Source organism: Chelonoidis abingdonii, chromosome 11 (assembly GCF_003597395.2).
Source record: "Chelonoidis abingdonii isolate Lonesome George chromosome 11, CheloAbing_2.0, whole genome shotgun sequence".
NCBI classification, from domain to species: domain Eukaryota; kingdom Metazoa; phylum Chordata; order Testudines; family Testudinidae; genus Chelonoidis; species Chelonoidis abingdonii.
In genome coordinates, this window is record NC_133779.1 from 50,237,564 (window position 1) to 50,263,141 (window position 25,578).

At 43.1% G+C, this 25,578-nt stretch overlaps 1 protein-coding gene across 6 annotated transcripts; it reads left to right on the top strand.

Annotated features, from left to right (window-relative positions):
* Window positions 1-1,828: 1,828 nt before the first annotated feature.
* PRPF3 (pre-mRNA processing factor 3) lies at window positions 1,829-25,402 on the top strand. 6 transcript variants are annotated; one of them, XM_032790130.2, is made up of 19 exons: window positions 1,840-1,973; window positions 2,781-2,861; window positions 4,321-4,450; window positions 4,686-4,757; window positions 6,625-6,807; window positions 7,831-7,961; window positions 11,905-12,051; window positions 13,279-13,362; window positions 13,491-13,711; window positions 14,708-15,014; window positions 15,860-16,026; window positions 16,768-16,850; window positions 17,837-17,980; window positions 18,835-18,934; window positions 20,111-20,224; window positions 20,973-21,091; window positions 21,804-21,887; window positions 23,493-23,554; window positions 24,727-25,402. In XM_032790130.2, exons 5-19 carry the CDS (start codon window positions 6,663-6,665, stop codon window positions 24,871-24,873), a joined length of 2,055 nt encoding a protein of 684 aa, XP_032646021.1. In that variant the 5' UTR covers window positions 1,840-1,973; window positions 2,781-2,861; window positions 4,321-4,450; window positions 4,686-4,757; window positions 6,625-6,662; the 3' UTR covers window positions 24,874-25,402. The 6 variants fall into 6 exon arrangements, with proteins under 6 accessions (XP_032646020.1, XP_032646021.1, XP_032646018.1 ...); XM_032790127.2 differs by lacking the exon at window positions 2,781-2,861; XM_032790131.2 differs by lacking the exon at window positions 2,781-2,861 and having other exon boundaries at window positions 4,338-4,450.
* The last annotated feature ends 176 nt before the right edge of the window (window positions 25,403-25,578 follow it).

Sequence of the window (25,578 nt, forward strand, 5' to 3'; positions counted from 1 at the left end):
TGTAGTGTAAAGGGCCTTAAAATGAGTGTAAACATATCTCCACCCACTTCCAGGCCTCTTTACACTGACAAAATAAGAGTAAAAAATAAAAACAAGTCCTCAGAGTCCTGGGAGAGTACAGCTGCTTCTGCTGTGTTTGCTGTGTCAAAAACTTAGGTTTTTTTGATGGAGTTTCCATTTAATTTTCTCCAGTTTTTTTAAGGTTCCTCTTAAGCAATCATGTTGGGAAATGTAGAAGTTAAGTTTGCAGATATAATTTTCACACCCTCCTTTCCCTGATTCTGCAAATGCTTACCTGAATATGATCAGTCCTGTTTTTCACATTATACTTTTTCTGACAATCTTACACATATAGTATCTTGTAACACCCTTTATTGTGTGTTGTGTGCCAGAGTCCACAAAAGTGATTTGTATAAAAATACAGAGTAGTTGGACAACATAATATTGGCTGCCCCAATGGAAAAATAAAATAAAATTTAGCACTCAGAGCAAGAAACAAAACAAAAGGGTTGTTTCCAAGATCCCACCTCAGAGGTCCTCAGTCTTTCACTGGGGAAAGTGTTTAGTGTATTTTTAGATATCTTCCTGTGATTTGGCAGCTAGAAATGATGAGCCAATCCCATGTGACTAGGAAGTCCTTTGTGACAAGCAGCGTGAGAACCTTCATACAAGGGGATGAGTTTGGATGGGTGTACACTATAACCAAGGGGTAGGCAACCTATGGCACGTGTGCTGAAGGCGGCACGCAAACTGATTTTCAGTGGCACTCACACTGCCCGGGTCCTGGCCATTGGTCCAGGGGGCTCTGCATTTAAATTTTAAATGAAGCATCTTAAACATTTTAAAAAGCTTATTTACTTTACATACAACAGTTTAGTTATATATTATAGACTTATAGAGACCTACAAACATTAAAATGTATTACTGGCACGTGAAACCTTAAATTAGAGTGAATAAATGAAGACTCAGGACCCCACACCTGAAAGGTTGCTGACCCCTGCTATAACCTTAACATGCCTTGCTAAACTCATGAGCCACCATAACGAAACTCTGGCATAGTGTTGCAATGCTGTGAGGCGGTAACTGCAGGTGTCAGCATTACAGTGCACTGTATTGGCTTTCTTGCAAGGTGCAATGACATTCTCACCTGCTGCTGCCTACAGAGCAGCATGGCCAAGACCATGGGAAGAACAAGAAGGTGGTTTGATAGTATAACACAGCAAGGCATTGACATGATTTTACCATGGCCCATATATGACATGTTCCATGAGGGCAGGCATCTGCCAAGCTGACAGCCCTCTCTCCTATGCCCCTCCTGAGCCTCGGGGAAGCTGGGGACCAAGAACTCAAACCAGCCCCGCTTCACACTCCCCCTCTCCCTTAGCCCTTGCAAAAGCTGGGTGCCAGCATCTGAGCCCCTCTGGGTCCTCTGCCCTCCAGCTCCTGAAACTGGCCCCTGTGCATGATGGGGCCATGACCCCAGCTCCTCTAGATCCCCTGGCCCCTGTAGGTGGTGGGGCCAGGACCCCAGCTCCTCTAGATCCCCTGGCCCCTGTAGATGGTGGGGCCAGGACCCCAGCTCCTCTAGATCCCCTGGCCCCTGTAGATGGTGGGGCCAGGAGATCCACGCCCTGCGGCAGCTCCTGCCCGGAACAGGAGGCCCTGGGCTCCGCCCTCCCCCAGTCACGTGACTGACCCAACGCGTAGGCCTTTTCACCGTCACGTGATAGGGCAGCAATCTGGCGCTCCTCCGTCACGTGACCATATCCCCCCCCCCCCCACATTGCGGCTGTGGCTCCTGCGTCACGTGCTGGTGCCTAATTTCCTTCCCGCGAGTGCGCGGGGCAGCCTCGCGCGGGCCGTTTCCGCTTCCGCCCTAACGTTCCGTCTCCGTCAGTCGCAGCGAGTCCTGTCGAGGCCGCCGCGGCGGGGAGCGGAAGTTTCGGGCTGGGGCAGAGCCGGGCGGCGCTGAGGTGAGGCGCGCGGGAGCCCGGGCTGGCGCGGGACGGGGGGATCCAGGGCCCCCCGCGGCTCGAGGGCTGAGCTAGGCCGGCGCAGGCCTCAGGTGTGCGCGCGGGGCGCTGACCGAGGGAGGGGAGATCCCCGGGGCCCCCCCGCGGCCCTGGGGAAGAGGGGAGCCCCCAGCCTGCCCCTCATATTACTGAGGCGGTGACAGGAACCTCGGTCCTGGCGAAGGGGGGATCCCCCAGTCCGCCTTTCATATTACTGAGGAGATGAGAGGGACCCCCCTTTACTGGCCTGCCATCCCCACCACAGCCCTGGGGAAAGGGGGAGGCCCCTAGTCCCTCTCACCAGTCCTGGCAAAGGGGGGAGCCCCCATTCTGCCTTTTGTATTACTGAGGTGGTGACAGGGACCCCCATTTACTGGACTGCTGCCCCTGGGGAGGGGGGGAAGCTCTCAGTTCCCCCCAGGTCCTGGGGAAGAGGGGAGCCCCCAGCTTGCCCCTCATATTACTGATGCGGTGACAGGAACCTCTGTTTACTTGCCCGCTGCACCCACAGGCCCTGGGGAAGGGAGGAGGCCCCCAGCTCACCCCCCTCCCCCGGCCTCAGGGAAGAGAGAAGGCCCCAGCTTGTCCCTCATACTCCTGAGTATTTGATAGCGACCCCCATGTCCTGGCTGGCCATCTCCCCCATGTCCTGGTGCAGTGGGGAGTCTCCACTCTGCTTGTCAGAGTTGATAAATGACACTCTTGGTGATGGCATGGTACCTTCCTCATCTGTCTTCACACTCCTCCTTCTTTTCCATTATCTGGTAGACCCCAGACATCTACCCAGTCCTAAAGGGCTCCCTTGTTCAGGAGCATGAGCAACACACACACTGGTGCCTTGGCTGTGAGGTACTGAGCTGTGTGTGCTGTCTTGGACCTATCACTGGTACCCCTGTCTCATCACTATGTCCCTTGTTCCTCTGTGCTCCTGAATATAACTGATAAAAGCACAAGTGAATTATTAGCTCAAAGTTTGAAGTTAAAACATCTTAGTGAATGATTCTGGGAATCTTGAAAGTCTCTGAACAGACTCAAGTTTTGTACATCTACCTCAAAACTAACAATCTCAAGCTCCTCTGGAAATGCTGCCTATATCATTTTGGCCCGGATCAGGGAGTGCTCTGATTTGCACTCTCTATTTCTGTTGCATACTTCCATTTTTTTAGTGTTCGCACCTTCTTCACACAAGAAGTGTGTGTTTTGGGTACTAGGGCAGGCAACTGGGAGTTAGTTTTTCTGAATTCTGATCTCAGCTTTGCTATTGACTTGCTGTTTGTCTTGAGACAAGTCCCTTAACTCTTCTGTGTCACTTAGAAAATTAGTAATAGTAACTTGTCTTACAGGAGTATAGTGACAAAAAAATCAGTGTGGTGCTTTGGAGAGAACATGCTATATAAACAGTTATTTTTCTCTAGCATCTAGCCTAGGAGTGACTTGGAGGGGCAATCCATCAATCCGCCACAGTGATGATTTTGTCAAGAGGAATTTTTGCTCCTTGTATCTCCTGGTCTCTATGCATCATAGGCAAAAAGCATCCTCTTTGATGGTGATTCTAAACTTGGGTCTTGCTGATACTACTTGTAGCAGCAGTGCCTCTTTAGGGAGGATAATAGTTCTTTGAGTACACAGGAACAAGGAGTCATCCAATAAAATTGAGAGGCAGCAGATGTAAAATAATAAGGAGAATCTTGTTCTCACAACACACAGTTAACCATGCATAATACTCGGGACTCCTGTCTCCCATGTTGCCTCTAACCACTAGACTACACTGCCTCCTTTGCTGACTATTCAAAGTACACACACAATGGTGGGGAGGGAATTGGCACATTTATTTTCATTCTGGATAAACAAGCATTTTTATTAAATAAAATAAAATGGAACAACAGCAACAACCAAAAAAAATGTCTGTGTGGGTTTTAACTTTTTGCCAGTGCAAATGAGTTTTATAAGTAAGATTAGAATTGTCTGCCCATAAGCATGTTACATTTGTGCTAGGTTGCTTCTCAGAAAGAAGTAATTGGGAATGGGGGGGGACAACCTGATCTTCCTAAATACATAATTTTCATTTGCAGAATTTGGTAAAATTTTCCGCAGATATAAGAGCACTTAACTGCTATTAGAGTTAAATTTGTCCGATTCAAAGCATCTAGATTTCTAGCCTTAACATAGCCAGTACTCAGACCTTTAAAACAGTAGTCTTATTGGGGCAGTGCTGTGAGCAAAAGGGTTTCTATTGAAAGGAGGCATTGTATATCTCAGTGTGCCTTTGGAAACTCTAATTATAATTAGAATTTTTACTTAATTTTAGGCATACGTGTTTTACAGAATGAAGCTAAATATATTGCTTATCTGAAGGAGCCACAGTTGCTTTGACAACAGCTTTGTGAGAACATCAATTTCAGATTATCCGTTTACTGAGGAATAACATAGTGAACAAGGTTAGTGGGTGTATACCTTAAACATGAAATACATGTGTTGTGCAGTTTCACTATTGGACCACCTGGTAGAAATCTTCTGTTATATTTTGGCTGTCAACTTTTTTAGACATTATAAGACACACATTTGACCTTATATGCAAGGTTTAACTGTCTATAGAATACTTGCATGGCTGAAAGATAGTGTTCTCATTCTGTCGGTGGTACATAATGGAGAATGCTCATATATACTCTTCAGATACTGAAATATCATGCTACCCTGCCTGAGGCTGAGTATTCTAGTAGATCTTATTTAATTACATAAATGAAGGTAAAATCTATCAAGATGTAACTCGTTCTTATAGCAATATTAACCTGTTTTTACAATATATAAATGAGGATACTAACATGGCAGCATGTTTTTATGAAATGTAATAATGGCTCTTAACCTAGCTGAACTAATGATCATGAGTATCAAATGTTAACTTTTAACAGTCATCATCTGAAATGATATTGTCTGACTCAACAAGCAGCTATAACTGAAATGTAGCTATATGTAGCCCACAGGTATCCTCTACTGTTGCTTTGTTTCCTTGCTCTTTGAAGTTTAGAAAATCTTGACTGTACAAACAGAAAATCTTGATTCTTATTTTCATATTTTCGTAGTCATTTTTTGGAGAATAACTTTATTTTAAAACATTGACACTCACTTTCTGATTTTATGGACCAGTTGTAACACTTTGTAATTATACAGTACAGAATTACCTACAGATTTTTTCTTGTAGGGAAGAAATGTCTTAGGCCGAGCATATTTCCTTAAGAAGACTGCCTCTCTCTGGTTAAAGGGGGCTTGATTTCCGAATCAAATCAGTGTCTGGGTGCATAATTAAACATTATTTCATTTGTAGAGTGTAATCCTCTTGACATAGTAGCTTCTATTTCAAACAGTTAGTGGAGAGAGAGCTTGTCTCCAAAATCTGTAGCTCACGATTAGATTCAGAATGGTAGGGATGGGGAATATGGGCCTGTAGTTTGCAGAAGGGGTTCTCAGACTTAAGCATGCCTGTGAATATTTCCAGGATGTGGGCCATGTGCACAGTGATACGTGTATGTGTGCTTATGCCTGGTGAGGTAGGATGATCTTTTAGACTAAGATCATCCTATCTGGGTTGGAAGGAATTTTCCCCCAGGTCAGATTGGCAGAGACCCAGGTTTTTTTGGCCTTCCTCTGCAGCGTGGGGCACAGGTTACTTGCTGATTTGAGCTAGAGTAAATGGAGGATTTTCTCTAACTCGAAGTCTTTAAATCAAGAGTTGAGGACTTAAGTAACTCAGCCAGAGATTGTGGGGCTTTTTGCAGGAGTGGGTGGGTGAGGTTCTGTGGCCTGCAAGGTGCATGAGGTCACACTAGTTGATCATGATGGTCGCGTCTGGCCTTAAAGTCTAAATCTGTAGTGAGGTTGTGAGTCAGGAGACCTGGGAGATGTCCCCTTGCTGTGTGACCTTAGCCAAGTCAGCCTTAATTTCCTCTAATGTGGAAGGCTGCACATGCTTACTTTGTGTAGATGTTGTGAGGCTTAATGTCTGTAACATGATTTGAGATCTTCAGTCTATTTCATCCACATTGCCTAAGAGGGACTTGTCCCCTCTCAAAATATTGTAAAAACTATTCTAATGTATAAAGTGCAAGTGGTGTACGTGTAATAAGTTTGGATAGGTTTCAGTCTAGTGACTAATGGACAAGGGTTCACATCACAAATCTAGCACCCTGATTGTCGCTAATTGGCTCCCTTTGGCACAAGCCAAAGATTGAATGAGCCATGAAGATAGAACCCCTCCCCTCTTTCCTGGGGGCATTTATGAGGCCGTAAGTCTGTAGGAGTTGGAAACTGTGTTGCTGGTACCTGTTATCTGCCCTATGGATAAGTAGGACAGTACCTCACCCACCTTGTCTCTCTAATATCCTGGGACCAACATGGCTATAACAACACTGCATAGTCTCCAAGAGTGTCATTTTGACACCCTCCACAAGAGGAAGATTGGCCTTGTAGTCGTGGCACTGGACTAGGGTTCAGGAGATCTCAAGTCAGTTCCTGGTTCTGGTCTCTAGGAAGAAATGCTTTTTAAAAAAAATGCTTTGCACCTTCCACCAGTCTCTTGTCTAAGTGATGCTTTTCCCACTCTTCATTTTTCTTATAGGTAAAATTCAAATAATTGAAGTCAGCCTGCTGGTGAAGATGTCGCTGTCTAAACGGGAATTGGATGAGCTGAAGCCATGGATCGAGAAGACAGTGAAGCGGGTCCTGGGTTTCTCAGAACCCACTGTGGTCACTGCAGCATTGAACTGTGTTGGGAAGGGCATGGACAAAAAGAAAGCAGCTGGTATGTCCTCGGCTTTTCATTACGACGCTCTCAACACCCACATCCATTGCTGTGTGTTTAGGAGTATTAAAGATCCTTGAGAAAAAGAGAGGGAGGTGTATGAAATAGGAGCTAAAAGCAACAATGTGTTGAATTTCTCAGGATTTCTATTTAGCAATACAATCCATTTTTTGGGGAAATATTTCATATAAACTGTATCCTACCATGCCTTCAAGCTAAATGGTAGCAAAGCAGGGAAAGGAATAGAAGCATCACTCAGGAAAATGAAACTAACAATATAGACACTGTGTCTTGGTCTAGAAAGCAACCAAGTGAGGCTTTCAAATTTGTATCTGAAATAAGTGAGTATTTGTTCCTGTGAGTAGCTGTGAGGTTTACAAATGGAACTGGAAAAGCTGCACTGCATTTGAAATGGTCTTTAAGTTAGATTTGAATTTATCGTCCTTATTCTTGGGCACTCTTTCACCTGACTTTAGTGGTGCTGAACTGTATGCGGCAAATTGTTTCTTCATCGCTAATTAAGGTTGTTACACTGTTTCCATTAGATGAACCCCCGTTTCGTGGATGTGACATCCCTTTTGAGCTGAGAATGTCCTTGCTAATTCTTAGCTCAGAGCCAATTTTTATTTACTTAATATTTTCAGACTTACTTCACTAGCTGTATGTAGTAATAGAAACTTAGTTTGGACAGATTTTCTTGTATTCCCCTTTTCCTCCTGGCAGAAGGTGGCATTAGCTAAGATGCTTCCAAACCACCTAAAGGGTGTTACAGAAACTGACAGGACAGGAAATGCAGTTGAAAGGTTCCATTGTTAAAGAAACTGAAGAAATTTGCTGTAGTCAGTATTAGAGACTACCTTAAAAAGAGGCTTGCACAGAATCTCAAAACCCATAGGTCATGTATTCTAGATGTCAGGGGGAATGGCAGTCTGAACTGAGAGGCTGAAGTATAATTTTTATCCACTTATTCCTGTCTCCAATAACATTCATGGTCTAGTCACACAAATTTCTCTTCCTTGCCAGACCATCTGAAGCCTTTTCTTGATGATTCCACTCTGCGGTTTGTCGACAAACTCTTTGAAGCTGTAGAGGAAGGACGAAGCTCCAGGCACTCAAAATCCAACAGTGACCGGAACCGAAAGAGAGAATTGAAGGTAAGCTAAGGACTAATTGTTTGTATTGTTCATTAAAGGCCATGAATGCAGTGCTGTTACTTTACCACATTCTCCTCTTCCAGAAAGGCACATCTTATAATGCTTAAAGTTCAAGAGAAAAGACCCTTCTCTACAATGAAGTGTGTGAGCCTTTACATTTCAGTTCTTTTTACTCTCTTCTGAGGTGCCATGAGGTACCAAAATACTTTCCCTGACCATGTCCTGACTTGGAAGCCTGAGCATCTGGTTTCTTTAACAATCCCCTAGTAGGTTTAATGGAACAGAAGAGCTTAAAAGCAGAATTTGTGGCGCTCTGCTGTTTTTCATACTCTCGCACTGCATTTTTGCCATACTGCCGAGTCTTCATTAACTAGAGGTTAGGAGTCTGGATTGGTCGGTCACAGCTTGTAGTAACTTTCCATTGTTCTTCCTTACTGAGACGTGTCGTCATAAAATCTAAACTGATGATTTCACAATTGTCAGCGAATGACTGTTGGTGGGTTACCTTGTGGATTTTCACCTTCTGTCCATGCACTGAGGCTCATCTGGAACCCACAATATGCAACTTTTCTGGCAACCTCTTCCCCACCAAAGTTCAAGGTCCTGAAATACAGCAAGGGTTTTATAATGTTCTGGTGGTTTTCCCATCTTACATTTGACTGGGATGGTGGAAAGTCTCATGCATCCACAGTTGTCTTTTATTTCTCCCCGCTATCTTGAAGATTTTGCTTTTGACCATGAAATTACAATTTTTTTCATCATTTGCATACAGAATTTAAAAATGGCTACTCGACAAGCTGTTCCCTGGTCTTAAAGTAAGTTTCCTTTCACTTTTTTCCTGAGGTTCCTATTTTATGGAATTTTATATTTCTCTTTCTGAAGTTTTGCATTGTATCAGTTCCTGATTCATCAGTTACTTACCTGCCTCTGGAAATTTCCACCACATGCATCTGACGAAGTGGATATTCACCCATGCAAGCTTGTGCTCCATGTCTGTTAGTCTATAAGGTGGCACAGGACTCTTTGTTGTTTTTTACAGTTCCAGTTACCTAGTATATTCCCTTATAGGGCTCTCAGCTGTGCCTTTCCAGGTGTCTGTGGGAAAGTGCTTTGTAGTAGGAGAGGGACTGCCTGCACTTCTCAATATTTTTTGTCTGAAACTGTTACTTTTCTTCTCTGCCTGGCTCAGGCTTTAAAACGTGCTAGAGAAGGGTCTACTTACCTTTCCTCTTCCAGGTTTCAGTTACATTCACTGGTTATATAGTCGTGTGTAAAAAAAGAGGTATTTATCACCAGAACAGGTACAGCCTAGGTGGCAGCAATGCAAGCTTCCCTGCCAATGTGCCTTAGTCTGATCTGGAGTGAGCCCCACCCTTCCCAGGGGGGAGAGGTGGGAAGTTCAATCTTCCATAGCTTGGGTCTGGTCTACACTACAGACTTATATTGGTATAATTATTGTTCTGGGGTGTGAAAAATCCACACCCCAAGCAACGTAGTTGTACCAACCTAATTCTCCAGGTGGACAGTGCTATGCTGGAAGGAGGGCTTCTCCCATGGACCTGCCTCCTCTCAGGGAGGTGAATTAATTGTGCTGACAGGAGAACTCTCTCCTGTCGGTGTAGAGTGTTTTCATTAAAGCAATGCAGTGCCTTCAGTGCCAATGTGCTCCTCAGAGACTGTCAAGAAGGGAGTCAGCTAGTGTTACGTGGTGGCATCTTTGTGCTGTGGGCACATTTAATTAGGAACTAGACTGAAATTCACTAACTCGTTTCACATAAGCTGCCAAGCTGTCCTCAGATTGAAAGCCAGTAAGCCATCATATTTTGTCCTGGCCAGATCTCAAGTCTCTTTCCTTTGGTATATTGGGGAGACAGAGAAGAAACTGGAATATCTGAACTATGCCATGCAGCCACTTGACATCTCATTGTCAAGCAGATGGTTCAGCGGATGAATCCTTTGGCAGATGGATTGCAGTCTACACTTTGATTATCTTCTTCTTCTGTAGCACTTCCGATGCAAATGGATCCCAGAGCTCTTCGGTTACAAATCATTTGTAAGACAGTGCTTTAGTCAACCGGAACATGCTTCCACGTCATGCGAGAATGCTACTTAGCATCAAATAGGAACACTGTACAACGTCATAGGACAGGAAGGAAAGACCGTTACACTCTGTTGAAATGCTATGGGGAATCCTATGGAGGTAGGTTAGATACCCAAGCTGGGATTTGGACTGGGCACTGGGGCGAATGCCCCATCTCTAGTGAAAAGTGCTCTGGGATCTTGAATAATCAAAAGTGTTCCAGGCCCTCAGTTTTGTATCTAATCTGAAATTCAGCCCTCCCAGTAGCACAGTATGCCCAAACATACACTGGTGGGGCACTGACTCAAGGAAAAGAGTGTCATCTACCGAATCACCAGCTCCTCTTCCTGGAGTTAACTTCCTTAGAAGTGTCACATCCAGACACTGATCTGCCCTGACCCTGCTTAGCAGGGGATCTACTGGAATTGCAGCCCGAGGTGGTATAACTAGGGTAACTTTTCCTTTCTGGCTTTTCCCTTGAAAATATTAGCCCTGCTTTTACATATGCTCACAGAATTAGAATTGTAGTGGTGGACAGAGGAATGATAAAAACATTAGATAATACTCATGTTAGCTGTCTTTCAGCATTCTGTCTGGCCCTCTTTTCTCCTCTCTCCCTTGTACCATTTCATGGGGTAGATCACTGCTTGGGAAGTTTCAGGAACTAAAACGTAATGGTCTACACACTTTATACTATGGGCAAGTCCTTTCTCTTGAACTTGTAGGTATTCCAAGAAGTACCTGTGTCTGGCTGAGGAAGTGTCCTTGTAGAATATGAACCATAATAGTGAAGAGGGGATTTCAACTAACGCTTACAACCGGTTTGTATATCTTCTTTTCAAATAACATTCACTTATAATACAGTATGTCTATTGTATGGTAGATTAAGGGCTTGTTTCCTCACACAAATGGCACCCATTTAACTAAATCAGTTTAGTTAAATCAGTGCAATCTTCTTGTAGACACGCTCTTAAATCAGGTTTCAGAATGATAGCTGTGTTAGTCTGTATCAGCAAAAACAAGTCCGAGTGGTACTTTAGAGACTAACAAATTTATTTGGTCATAAGCTTTTGTGGGCTAAAATCCACTTCATCAGATGCATGGAGTGAAAAATACAGTAAGCAGACTATATATCATAGCACATGAGAAGGTGGGAGTTGCCTTACCAAGTGGGGGGAGTCAGGGCTAGCAAGCCAGTTCAGTTAAGGTGGAAGTGGCCTATTCTCAACAGTTGACAAGAAGGGGTGAATACCAAGGGAAGGGAAATTACTTTTGTAATGCTAATGAGGCCAATGCAATCAGGGTGGCCCATTTCAAACAGTTGACAAGAAGGTGTGAGTCTCAGCAGGGGGAAAATTACTTTCTGTAGTGACTCTGGAATCAATTTGAGATTTAGAAACCAATTTAGTTAAATCATTTCAGTTTGTACAGCAGATCTATATGTGTGGATAGGTGTGTGAGAGAACACACAGGCTTACTGAGAAGAATGATGGATCTAGGAATTCTTTAACCCAAGCAGAAGGATGGTAGTGCCTTTCACACAAGGATCTGAGTGCTTTGCAAACAATAGTTAACCTCCACATCACCACCATCCATTTAGATGGGTCTCATTTACTATGTACAGGTGAGAAAATGAGACACAGATTAAATTTGCTCCTGATCCCACAGTGGGTAAAGGGCAGGGCTGAGAATCCAACATAGGAGTTTTGGGTTCAAGCTCTTGCTGTGACCGCTTGGCCAAAATGTTTTTCAAATTCTAAATTGCTGGACTCAAGTGGTGGTTACTTGTCTTTATCAGTAGCCTTGAGTAGCTCTGTTTTATCATTGATTGTAAGGTATCTTGTCTTGTTCCTGTTCTATTAGGATGTGTTTGGTGATGACTCTGAGATCTCCAAGGAGTCTTCCGGTGTTAAGAAGCGGCGTATTCCACGTTTTGAGGAGGTAGAGGAGGAGCCAGAAGTTATCCCAGGCCCGCCTTCAGAGAGTCCTGGAATGCTGACCAAGCTACAGGTTTGTCTTATCAGGCTGCTCTCCTCTGCCACCTTCCAAGAAACAGTGATCTTGGATCTTAATATTTAGTTTCTGTGTGAGGGAATGACAAAAGTTTCCAGTATCTTATACTTCATATCATGATCAGAAATTTGAATGTCAGGGCCTAGCGCATCCTTCTTTCGAAAACTAATGGCAAGTGCTTTCCGCTGTGTCCTTTTCAGAGCTTGCTGCTACTATTGGCCAGTTTCAATAGAAGTTCCCAAATTCGTAAGCCTAATAGTCCTCTTTGCCATTTCTCAAAAACGGAGTGGCAGAGAGAGTGCCATGTTGATGCCTTTTGTTGCTAAAACTTGCTATTCATACAGAATCTAGGTTTGATGAAATACTAGGAAATGTTAATGAATACAACTAAACTATACGGTGAATAAATGGAAAAAATACATTTGTTATGCAGTATCCTTCATTTGTTTGGAGAAGTGTTGACTTGCACTGAAATGTGTTCACATGCAGTTGTGTAGTATAAACTGTTTGTTAGCTGAATGCCATCTGTATGATCTGGCACATTTTTTATTTTTTTGAAATTATACAGTACAATAAATGCACATGGAATTTTGCAGATTCAGAAAACATGCTTGGACGAAAGCTTAGTCTAAATTAGACTGACCAAACAGTTCAGACACATGAAATGGTTTACCAGTAATGGCTTAATTTCAAAGCACTGCAGATTTTTAATTCGTGGATTAATGTCACTGAGTTTAGTGGAAGAGGTGTTCTAGAATTAGTGAGATTCTCCTGTATATCATCTTGAAACTGTGATTTCCACCAGGAAAAGGCAATTCAGTTCTTACAGTTTGCAGTGTCAGTGAGCAGACTGAATTGATTAAGAACAGTCCAGGAAATTATTTTGCAGGTCCTTTCACTCTTTTTGAACATGCAAAGCACTTGGTAACACTTGAATTCAGCCAAGAAAACAGAGAGGGGAAGACCCTCTTCACAAATGAAACAGGGAAACAAGGCTCCTTTTCTGTAGGGTGAGCTGAATAGGAAGAAACAGGTCATGGCAATGGGCACTGACTACCCGGGGTTGCTGCTGCTGAATTGGAGGTCACTGGTTAGAATTGTCCCAGTTAGTAGCTGGGTTTGCACTTATTTGCCACTGTGTGAGGAGCCTCTGAAGTGTGCTTTAGCCCTTCTGGCTTCTTGTGAGGGGGAGGAAACCTAACTTTCCAACTTTTATTTCTGCAGATCAAACAAATGATGGAGGCAGCAACACGTCAGATTGAGGAGAGGAAAAAGCAACTGAGTTTCATCAGTCCTCCTGCACCCCAGGTACAGCCTGGAAAGCAAAAGGGCAGATCCTTTGTCAAAGGATTCAAATGGATGCATTGCCTTTCTCCTCAAACAGTGACTTGCGTGATTGTTCTGACACGTATCTAACAGTGTATGTCTCTCCCCAGCCAAAAACTCCCTCTTCATCCCAGCCAGAGCGTCTCCCCATCGGCAATACCATCCAGCCCTCACAGGCAGCCACATTCATGAATGATGCTATTGAGAAAGCCAGGAAAGCTGCTGAACTGCAGGCCCGAATCCAGGCTCAGCTGGCCTTGAAACCTGGGCTCATTGGCAATGCCAACATGGTGGGATTGGCCAACCTGCATGCAATGGGAATTGCACCTCCGTGAGTACGATCAACTTGCCAAGTACACTGCACCCCTGGTAACTTCCTATAGGAACAAGACAAATGTTAGGCGTGCATATTGTCAGCCTTCATCATTGTCTTTCCACCAAAATTCATGTGTATTGGTGTGGATTCATAAACTGGATAATTGGCGGCTCTCTGTCAATGACAGAAGCACTAGAGTGTGATGTTGGACAGGCATTGCCCTTCTGGATGTTGTCTGTCTGCTGCTGTTCACCTCTACTGTAACATTTGTAGTTGTCCTTTGAATGTTCAGTCCATTTCAGGGTCAACTAAGAGTAGTCTAAACTACATCAGGTCCTTGGGCCTTGTCTACACTAAGGGTTTTCTAGATTGCACAATGGTTAGAATGCAAGACCACTCGCCATCACCTTAACTGTACTGGTGCTTGCATCATTGCAGCTAAACAAATGATAGCAACAGTGGGAAATATTACCAGAGGCAATGCCTCAGGGCTGACATTGTTACACGATGCCATTCTGGCAGTATAGCATTTTCATTGTATAACATTTACACTCGCTTTAGGACCACTTTACGCTGCCAAAGGAGTGTAAGGAGATCTTGATGTAAATGAGAATTGGACCCCTAGTGTAAGCATACCCATATCATTCATGGTGTGTGAAACTCACCTCTGTTCCCCGAAGTATCAAGAAGAGAAGTGTTTAGATTATTGATATTCTATGAGTGATCAAAACTTGGAAACCTCTGTGCTGATGCTTTGGTCAGACTTATAATAGTGAAGTTGCTCTAGGCTCTGGATCATAATTCTGGCACCTGCTTTTTGATTACTGTTGCACTAAAATGGCTTCACATCTGTTTCCTTTATAAGATATTGACTAACAAGGCTTAGCGAAAACCACCAAAGAGCAGACCACGCTCTTTTCCAGACCTATTTGGTGTTGGTCACAATACACTCTATTTCCTCTGAGTTTAATACCGTATGACTGCATTTTAACAAAATGTTTCTTGCATCAGGAAAGTAGAGCTAAAGGACCAGACAAAGCCTACCCCATTGATCCTGGATGAACAAGGCCGAACCGTTGATGCGACTGGTAAAGAGATTGAGTTAACTCACCGTATGCCAACCCTAAAGGCAAACATCAGGGCTGTGAAGAGGGAGCAGTTTAAACAGCAGCTCAAAGAGAAACCTTCTGAAGACATGGAATCCAACACTTACTTTGACCCCCGAGTCTCCATAGCCTCATCCCAACGTCAGAAACGCACCTTTAAGTTCCATGACAAAGGCAAATTTGAAAAAATTGCTCAGAGGTTACGAACAAAGGTATTGTCTAGTTTTTGAGTGCTGGTGTTAATGAACAGCACTAGAAGCAGGGGGTGGCATGGGAACTGAACTCTTGTGTCCCATTCAAGAACGATGGAGGCTTCAGGACAAGAAAGATTTCCACTACAGATGGTTGAAATTTTCCATCAAAACTGTGTTTCAGTGGAAAATTGGTTTTCAGTTTTTGTGGAAAGTCTTTCTGCATGCATTTTTGACTTTTTGTTGAAAACACAAAGAACTTAGTTCTCTTATGAAAAGCTGAAATTTTCCATGGAAAAATGCACTTTTTGACCTACTTTTAATAGAAACAAATGATTTGGGGGCTGGAAGAGAACTTGTCTACATTTTAACCATGCACAAAACCATAAGTGTACATAGCAGTAACTATTTAGTGCAGTTGTAAGGTATAATGAGGACTCTTGGAATGAAGAGCTGATTTAGGCTGGATATTGGGAAAACCCTTTCTGATACTGAGGTCTGTTACACTATGGAAGAGATTTCCCCCAAAGAAATAGTGAAGCGCTTTGAGATCTTCTGATGGAAAGTGCTATGTAAGAGCTAGGTAGTATTATCGCTAAGACATTTCCCAGCGTGTTGCCCAGCCCAGTTTTAAAGTATCATCTAGGAGAACAATTGTGTGTTAGGGTTGTGCAGGTGTAACACCAACAAACCTCCACAAAACAACCCATTAGTCCCAGGCTCCATTCTGTGCTTCCTCTGTAACATGCCCTGATCAGCTTGTAAAAGAATATATCCAGTGTGCATTGCTTTTTAAAGGCTACACTATTTCTGCGTGTGCCCATGTAAGTGACCTGCTTGTACCATCTCTTTCCTCTTGTCCTCAGGCTCAACTAGAGAAATTACAAGCAGAGATCTCTCAAGCTGCCAGAAAGACTGGGATCCACACCTCTACCAAACTAGCTCTTATTACCCCGAAAAAGGAGTTGAAAGAAGGGGAGATCCCTGAGATAGAGTGGTGGGATTCGTATATCATCCCTAATGGCTTTGACCTGTAAGCTATTACCTGGTGGGCTTTGGTAATTTTATTGTAGAGAAGAAACTAATGGCCTGGCTTTTGAGAATTGCTGACCAACCCCTGGTTCCATTGAAATTTTTTGGAAGCTGCTGGTAGCTGAAGTGCTCAGTGCTTTTGAAAATTGGGCCCTAAGCCTTTCCTGCATCTTTTACAGAAGCAAGTGCATCTGCTTCAGTAACTGCATTCTTCCCCCCTGAATTCCCTGTGGGAGGTTCAGTTGTGTTTTGTGTTTGCTCCCTGCTCCAGTGTTTAGTGTGGTGTCAAACAGCTGCCATATTCCATCCCAGAGCTGTCTTATTTCAATGACTGAGAACAGTAATTCCTGCATGCAGAGCGACTTGGCTAAAAGCCATTGTGGGGTTTTCAAAAGCAGCTAAATGACTTTGAAGCACAAGCCCCATTGACTGTCAGTTAAGCATTTTTGAAAGTTCTGCCTCTAATGTCTAAATGTAAGATCAATATTTAGAATATTTGGGGCAATGGGAGGGACGTTAATGTTTATGTAGGATCCATGCATCTCCCGGCTTCCCCTGAACTCTTAGCTTTAGAGTACCTCTCAGCAGCTTGTGTAAGTTTAATAGTTAGTATTGTGGTGGTGGTGTGAGGGGGCCAAATTGCTTTGTTCGCCAAATGCTGTGGCTTGTGGAATGTTGAAGGAAGTGAGGGAAGCCAGCCCTAAGATGACAAATAGTGATACACAAATTCTCTCCTCTTTAGAACAGCTGGAGTCTACTCTAAAAGAGACAACTACTTTGGGATCACAAACCTTGTGGAACACCCCGCACAGCTAAGCCCACCAGGTACTATTATGTAGCAGTCTAGTTTGAGGCCTCTTTGTAGTCTTGATCAATTCATGGTACACAGGGAGTTTTGTAGCAAGACCCTTCAAGTGCTCCAGACCAGTGACATGAGACCTGAACCAAGCTATGACCCTCCCCATTTGTAATACCACTGACTTCATTTCTCACCATGAAAGAAATCCTGCTATGATAGAACGTAGAGCTCTGCTAGGGTCGTAAGACAGCTAAGACTAGGAAGGTGAGTCTGCAAAAAGAGTGGAGGCAATCACATTTAAAAGCATAGTGACCAACTATATTGGAAACAAATAGACTCCCATGTGGTACAGGGGATGGCTATTGCTACTTGGCCATTATGGGTGTCTGCACAGCCGTGTCAGCTGAGTCGGGCTCAGACTGCAGGGCTGTCTAATTGCTGTGTAGACGGTTGGGTTTGGGGTGGAGCCTGGGCCCGAGCCTGAACGTCTATGCCACAATTAAACAGCCCAAGCCCTGTGAGCCTGATTCAGCTGATGCAGGCCAGCCACAGGTGTTTAGTTGCAGTGTAGACATACCCCAAATTCCTCCTGTGATCCACATGGTAACAGACCCAGACAAGGGACATAGGATAGTAAGGAAAAGTTTAGATGATTAGTGGTTAATCTGTTTAACATAAACTGTATTGTAACCTCTGTTTTCTGGTTCAGCATTGATATAAACAATCTGGAGTAACTCAAGGATCACAGATTGTAGCAGAGAGATCCAGTATGGGATAGCGGAGAGGCAGATAAATGTGCTCAAAAATGGGGGGGTTATAGGTTATAAGCAGACTGGAGGACAAAAATGGTGGTGTTGGGCTGCCTTAGCCTTAAGCATGAGAAATTGGTTATAACTCTTAGACTGCAGCTATTTCCCTTTCCTTTTCCCAGTAATGATTGTAAACGGTATTTGGTCCTGCCCTGGTGGAATGGGGAAATGTAAAGTGATTGTTCATTGGTTTGCCTTCCTAGTGGACAGTGACACACCAGTGACTCTGGGCGTTTATTTAACTAAAAAAGAGCAGAAGAAGTTACGACGTCAGACACGGAGAGAAGCACAGAAGGAACTGCAGGAGAAAGTCAGGCTGGGCCTAATGCCGCCTCCTGAACCAAAAGGTAGGTGACTACCTTGTGGAGAACAGGCTGAATGCAAAATGCCACATTAAAACATTCTCTATCTTTAAATGATGACACATTGGCTAGTTAAAAACACCATTTTGGTAAATTGCAGTAGACAAAGGAGTTGTGTGAGAGAAACCCTGTGGATCTACCTTGTTCATGAATTTACATTCATACATGTATATTAATAGAATTAAGTCCAGAAAGGGCTGTTATGATCATCTGGTGTGACCTGCATAACGCAGGCCATAGAATTTCACTGAGTAATTCCCCCTTGTGCATAGGACAGCATTCTGGGATGATTTACACCCCATCCAACCCCTCTGACTTCATTAGGGTTGCACAGAGGCAGAACGTGGTACAACAAATGTACATACTACATGGAATGCTCAGACGGAGGAACCGCTCTCTACTAAATTTCATGCGTTGTTCCTGTGTCTTGTCAGTCAGTTGCCACGCTGCATCTGGAAATATTTGCATTTCAGAGACAAGTGATGTGTGTTTGTAGCTAGTAATTCTGTAATGCATTTTGAGCGTGACAAAAGATGCTACAGAAGGCTGTTTAAATAATGCTGGGGAGCCTTTTGAAGCAAGCCTTAGAGGGGAGATCTGGTCTCCCCTACAAATTAGCTTGTACCTTTGTTTCAGATGGTTTCCCCCAATGTTGTTTAACTCTTACAAATCTTTGCTCAGTTTTATTTAAAATAAAACTTCTGTTCTGAAGATCTTCTCATTTTTAAGCTTATACTTACAGGAAGTAACAGATGCCTTTTGCATTTTTGACACAAATTATGACACGCTGGTACTTGATAGATCCCTTTAAAATGTTCCTCTCTCTATTTCCCTTGCAGTAAGAATTTCTAACCTGATGCGAGTACTGGGGACAGAAGCTGTTCAGGATCCGACAAAAGTGGAAGCTCATGTTAGAGCACAGATGGCAAAGAGACAGAAGTAGGTTGCATGTTCTAGAATAAGAAAACTTTATTTTAAAGTGGTGGTGTCCTGACGGCCCTGGAGACTAAAGTCCTCAACTGAAGCACATATCAGATGCAGCAAAGGGAGAAGGAATGGCAAGTTTTGCTCAGATGATGACCCTACAACATATTTCAACTTTGTCTTGAAAGGCTCTTCTCTGAGAGCTAGAAGAGGGTTGAGTATTCTTGATCTGTCCATTCTTGGCCCCTTGTCCTGAAACTGTCAGGAAGAGGCCCAATTGCAGTGGTGGCTTTTGAGTAGGGACAGCTGTCTGCTGGGAATTGGACTGAGACCCTGACTCACTTCACAGACCCTCTAACAACTGCTTGTGGAGTAGTGACTTTGAAGCATGGTCCTCCTGAGCTCACTATGTTCAGTCACTTACACTGAGTAGCTTCTGGTTTAATACTAAGCAATTGACTGATTCAGACAGCAGCATTTCCACAGTAATGTTAGGTGGAGTATGCACACATTCATTCTCGAAGGAAGTCATCTGGGAAATGCAAAGGTTTCACTGTAATAAAGGTGAACTGAGCAGGCTCTTTAAGAAACTAATCTAAAGCAAAGTACATGAATTAAAAGTTCATATGTGCAGTCTGAAAGTACAAATAACCGATGGCTGGATTTTTCAGACTATGGTAATGATATAGGGCCTTATGCATCATCACCACTAGATCAAATGCAGCCTCTAGCAGTACTGACTGAAAGTTTGTACCATCTGATGGTGGTTTAGTGACCTATTTAAAATTAATTGGTGGGTTTTGATCCAGTTCACACCACAAATTTCCACCATTACAGCTGGCACTAATTGCTCTGTTTCAGCAGAGGCCAAGGACTAAATGGATTGATCTCTCATCACTAGAAGCATTGAAAGCGAATCGAAGGGTCATGTTGCAGGAAGCTTCAGTACCACTATTCATACTTGTTACAACCTGGTCCAGTTTCCCCCTGGATGGAAAGTCTCTTGTGATCTAATGGGTTTGGACCACTCACATGCTTCTAAGCCAGCCAGGTCTGGGCAGAGCCTGGTTCACTGTTCCTAACTCTGGGTCTACAAGGCACACTCCAAGGCTCGCTCCCCTTCCAGTTTTCTGAACAGACAACCAACAAGCTGCATTTCTGCTTACCTGTTGTCTCTTTCCTTCCACCCAGAGCTCATGAAGAGGCAAATGCTGCACGAAAACTAACAGCAGAACAGAGAAAAGCAAAGAAAGTTAAAAAACTTAAAGAAGATATTTCACAGGGAGTGCATATATCTGTGTACAGGTGAGTGCCTTCTCCCACAGACCCTAGAGGTGCTTTCTCTCAACAGATGTTTTTCCCATGTGACTTTTTATAAATACAGATGACAGATGCCTGTCTATAAATGAGTGCTAATATGGAGTGTTCCTTTCATGCAAGGCTATTGTCATCTGGCTCCCTGAACTCCATTAGGAGCACTGAATGCTGTTCAAATTATTTTATGGTAGAGAGAAACAGCCCCACTTTCTCAAAAGTAAATAAATGAAAAGGTAACTCCATTCTTCATTCATTCTGCGTGAGCATTCAAGGTGAATGTAGAAAGTCTCTTAATACTTTAGTGCTTCTATAGCACTTTCCATCCAAGGTTCACAAAGCACTTTGACTTTTAATCCTAATGACAGGGAACCTGAGATGCTGGGAGATGGAATGTCCAGTGTCACAAGCAAAGCTGGCAATGGAACCGGAGTCCGGACATGTGATAAAACCCCATTCAAAAGTCAGATGAAAGCTGCTATTGTAATGTAATATATGTAATAATGTATTCTAAACTAAGGATGGGACCCTGTTCTCCTAGGTGCTGTAAAAAGGTAGATATAGTCTCTGCTCCACACTGAATAAAGCCCTGTTGAGCATAAGGTTTTTTGTATACCCCTACAGTGCCGGAGAGTTTAAAGTGAGAGTAATTACTGGACTGAATTGGAGGAGAGTAAGGGACCCCCACTGTTCATAGTTCCTTTTTCGAATAGATAAACCTTTGCTTTTCTATCCTCAGAGTCAGAAATCTGGGGAACCCTGCAAAAAAATTCAAAATTGAAGCAAATGCTGGGCAACTGTACTTAACAGGAGTGGTGGTTTTACACAAAGATGTCAACGTGGTGGTAGTAGAAGGAGGTAAGGCTCGGGGGTGAACTTTCTGGTTAGAACATTAGACGTTCAAAAGCTTGTTTCTAACCAAGATACCAAATATTTAAATTGCCAAGTAAAGGAAGATACTAAGCTGCTCTACTCAGGATGCTTCTTAGATTTACTCCGCACCAGCCCTTGGGTAGTCAAGTATGTTAGCTACTTAAGTATTTTAAATAATCCTCTAAATATTTAAACTGTAGCTTATATGTTTAAGAAACTCAGCATTATTAACTCTGCTAGATTTGAAGTCACAGTGCTTTGACGGTGATAGCTTCTCAGGAAAAACTCTGCCAGCCCTGGTTGTATCTGCTACAATGCCTCCAATTTGCATAGTGCTTTATAAACAGTCTCAGAGAACGTTTTGTGAGATACTATCCCCATTTTACAGCAAGGGAAGCTGAGATGGCACAGAGATGAAGTGATTTGCCAAAGACCACAGGAGAGTTCCTGTCCCCAATCCCTGTGCTTAGGTTAGAGACTATACTTCTTTGTCATTGATCTACAGTATTCTCTTTGCCAAGGGCTTTTAGCTGGAACTGAGTGTGTGTTTGAATGTTCAGTTTTTCCTCCGTGGTTTCAGGTGTCATTAGCTTTCACTGCTTTTTGGAGGCAGAATCAACCCTATTAGGACTCTTAAATTGAAGTTGTCATTGAGCAAGAACTGAGAGAAAATGACTATCATCTTCTCTCTCTCCAGGCCCAAAAGCACAGAAGAAATTCAAACGTCTTATGCTCCATCGAATAAAGTGGGACGAGCAGACATCGAACACAAAGGGAGATGGTAAGCATAGACCCATGTGGATGTATATGAAACAAGGCTAGTGTGACTGTACAGAAGTGGAAATAGGGTCATTTTGTTGCAGCCTGGCAGAGAAGCCATTACTATGCAAATCCTTCTGCAAAACATAATCGATCTGATCATCTGACGTGTAAATTTGAAGATCTCTGTAATGCTACTAAAGCGAACCAACACTTGGGACTGTGATTTAGATGATACAAAGCCAAGAACTTCAGTGCTGGCTTATGCGCCTTACTATTGTTTACATCAGTTTTCCAGACTGCCTTCTGCTGTGTCAGCCTCTCCAATTTAGCTGTATGTTTTCTAACGGACAGTAGCGCTTGAGCTGGCTTTGCATTTGCGAGACTCCAGGTTTGAAAAAACACAAACTCGAGTATGGGAAAGTGTGTGTACTGCTGAATGAAGCCCAGTCCTTGCAGACTGGAGAGGCAAATACTCTCAGGGTCTTAATTCTGTGAGGCACTCAGGGTGGTCCTCTAGAATCCAGTACAGTTATGTATCTGTGAGACAGGAAGTGGGAGCCCAGAGCCGAAATCACATAGCCCTGGCTAATACTGGTACACAAACAGTGCTGGGAACCACTGCTTTATAAATGTAGTGCCTGTGTAAATTGGCCAACAGTTTTCTTAAATGGGTCAGCTCTCCAGGCAAGGCCTGTGCTTTCATACATGCTCTGTGCATGCTCAGCCCAATAGGGGAGCTGATCCTGATTGGATGACTCCCGGGTACTCCTGTAATAGATATTTTGTAATTGTGTAGCGTGTAATGTGAGAGACCAGTCCAGGGCTGTAACTGTTGCCCTGGGGCAGTGATACTCAGACTGACGTTCAGGAGCCACAGGTGGCTCTTTAATGTGTGTCCTGTGGCTCTTTGCAGCACATGATATTAAAACACTGATTTAATTATTACCCAGTCAGGATGCTTTTGCTGTGTTATTAACCAATTAAGTTATCAACTTGCACTAAGTTATTTTATTTGCTGTGGGAATAATATATGTAAAAACTTATTATTTCCCCTGTCATACTTTTGAAATATGAATACATGGTACTGTAGCCAGCTACTACTGTGGCTCTTTTGGGTAATGTTGGTTGCTAATTTGGCTCCTGAACCAGAGATCTGAGTATCACTGCTCTAGGCACATGATGGAGCCTGAAATGGGAATAAAAATGTGATAGAGAGGACGTACTCACTGCTGAATCCTCTGTGCAAGTAAGTTAGATCTTCCACAGTATTTGAATTCGATTTTGTGCTTGAAATGTCAGATTATGAAGTTAGGTATAACATAACTACTAATAGCTATGGAGGACTCTCTCTCCCCTAAACAAGTAGAGCAAGGTGAAGGCGTGTGCATGCCCAGAATGAGGGAAATGTAAAAGTCTTAGTCTAAATAGCAGATATGTAATTTGGATTTAGAGGGAAGAAGTTCTCTGAGTGGAATAAGAATAGAAATCTGGTCAGGACTGCCCCTGCTTAGAGCTCTGGGGTAGGAAAGACTTGTGTTTTTAATGCTGGTGCTTTCTTAGTGACTGCCTGGAATTCCTTATTGGCTGTATGTCTAAAATCTGCTTTATTTTTTTTTTTTTTCAGATGATGATGAATCTGATGAGGAGTCTGTTAAAAAGACAAACAAGTGCTCTCTGGTTTGGGAGGTAAGTTATGATCTTGAATTAAAGGAGCATTTGCATGCCTTAGGCTCAAGTGCTTAATTTCTGGGTCACTTGGCTTTTCAGTACTGCCAATATTAAAACATGCATGCAAGCTATAAAGCCTTGTTACTTGCTGCACCCTTCTGTTTGCAAATCACTATGCACAAAGCATTTTACTACCAACTTGATGGCACTTGATTTTTGTTTTGATTGAATTAGGTTGGCCATGGGGTTTCAATATGAAATGTTCGGGTTTATCTTTTTAAACCTCATTCAGATGGAGAAAACAATGTGGTGACTTTCTCTGTCTAGTCCACACAGGAATATTTTTGCATTTGGAAGGGTATAATGCTGGGAAATGCAGAGGATGCAAGATCCTATTCAAATATCTAATCGCTATTCAAAGGAAGCTTCCCAGAGCTAACTTATTGGCTGCTTTTTGCAGTGCAGGAGAGCTGAGTTTCAGACTCTCTTGCTCTGGTGGAGGGAGGTAGTATACTCAGTCCTTGTGGTGGAGAAAGCAGTCAGTGCTTTCTATGGCTAACTAGTGACAGGAAGCAAGTTGGCGGCTTTCTAGAGGTGTCCTGGCCAGAAGTACTGTGGCTATATGTCTCTCTTGTGTTCCAAGTGTCTTGAGGTGGGGGCCCGCACCCTTCAGTTTTCACGATCACATCCTTTGAGATGCTATATAAAAATATTGGCATCTCCACAGTCTTTGGAGATAATCTTGCATGACATAATAAAAGACACTGGGTATGCCAAACAAAGATGGACACAGACTGGAATAAAACATGTAACTTCAGTTAAAGCCACTGACGTGCTCTTAAACACTTCAGTTTGTTGCAGACGTATCAAAGGAAAGTCTCTTTTCCTGGCAGTTCATTTAAAAGAAAACATTACTAAGTGACAGTGGAAATTGCCCTTATTTAAGCATGTTTCTACACAACTTTTCACCTCTGCACAAATAAAAATAGCACTAATTTAATTATGCAAATCATAGTTCCTCTCTGAACACTTGTTTAGAAACCTGAGAAATTACTTTTTCAATTCTAAAGAGGTTTATTCTTGATTCCTCTTGTAATTGTGGTTGTATTTGCTTGTTGATGCATTTGCTTGGTGGTTTTTCCTGCCAGCAAGATGCACCAGAAAACTCTTACTCTTTCTGTCTATTCCAGGGTACAGCGAAGGATCGCAGCTTTGGTGAAATGAAATTTAAGCAGTGCCCCACTGAAAACATGGCACGGGAGCACTTTAAAAAACACGGAGCTGAGCACTACTGGGACCTGGCTCTGAGCGAGTCTGTGTTGGAATCCACAGACTGAGGGTGCTGCTGCCCCCAGCGTTCCCATTGTTAATTTGAGAACAATAGCTGGCTGAAAACTTGGACAGAATTCCCTTCCTCCCCTCAAATCCCCACAGTACGTTGCATATGATTAAAGAAATATTTTTAAAACAACAATCACAGCTACACTGTTTTCTAGATTAAACCCAATTCTTGGAAATTGTGGTGCAAAACCACTGTAAAGTGGTATCTGCCAGAGAATTCAGTTTTGAGATGGGAGGGGCGGAGAAAATTTTCAGTAGTCTCGTTAGTCCTTCACATACAGCTGTCTCAAATGGAGGTACAAATATTTCCTTGCTTTGTCAGCTGTTCCGTAGATGAGATCTGACATTGGACAAACTATATGGTGCATACAATCTGAGATTGTTCCTTTGGGCAGGGATGCAGTTTGGGAGCAGCCCCGAATGGTCTGAGGATGCAGTATGGAGCATTTGAATTTGTAAAGCAGAGTAGGAGATGGGGACTTAGCCCACATCCTATATTTACATAATAAACTTTTTTAAAAGAAAGTCAAAGATGTGTTTCTTTACATGGGAGTTTCAATTAGCCTGCTGTTACTCACTGCAAACCACATTCTTCTGTACTTGGCTCTTGCATCAGTCTTGATAGCTTGGGTATATTTGGAAGGATTGTTTGACAGTAGCCTCAATCAGGGGCCCACTCTGCTACAAACATGGAGGGAAGA

What these genes read in the sequence shown, in the direction of transcription:
- PRPF3 (XM_032790129.2), top strand. Translation starts at nt 6,663, where the DNA reads ATGTCGCTGTCTAAACGGGAATTGGATGAGCTGAAGCCATGGATCGAG. An exon ending in GGACAAAAAGAAAGCAGCTG is followed by an intron (nt 6,808 to 7,830) that starts GTATGTCCTCGG and finishes CTTCCTTGCCAG; the next exon opens with ACCATCTGAAGCCTTTTCTT. An exon ending in AGTGCTCTCTGGTTTGGGAG is followed by an intron (nt 23,555 to 24,726) that starts GTAAGTTATGAT and finishes TGTCTATTCCAG; the next exon opens with GGTACAGCGAAGGATCGCAG.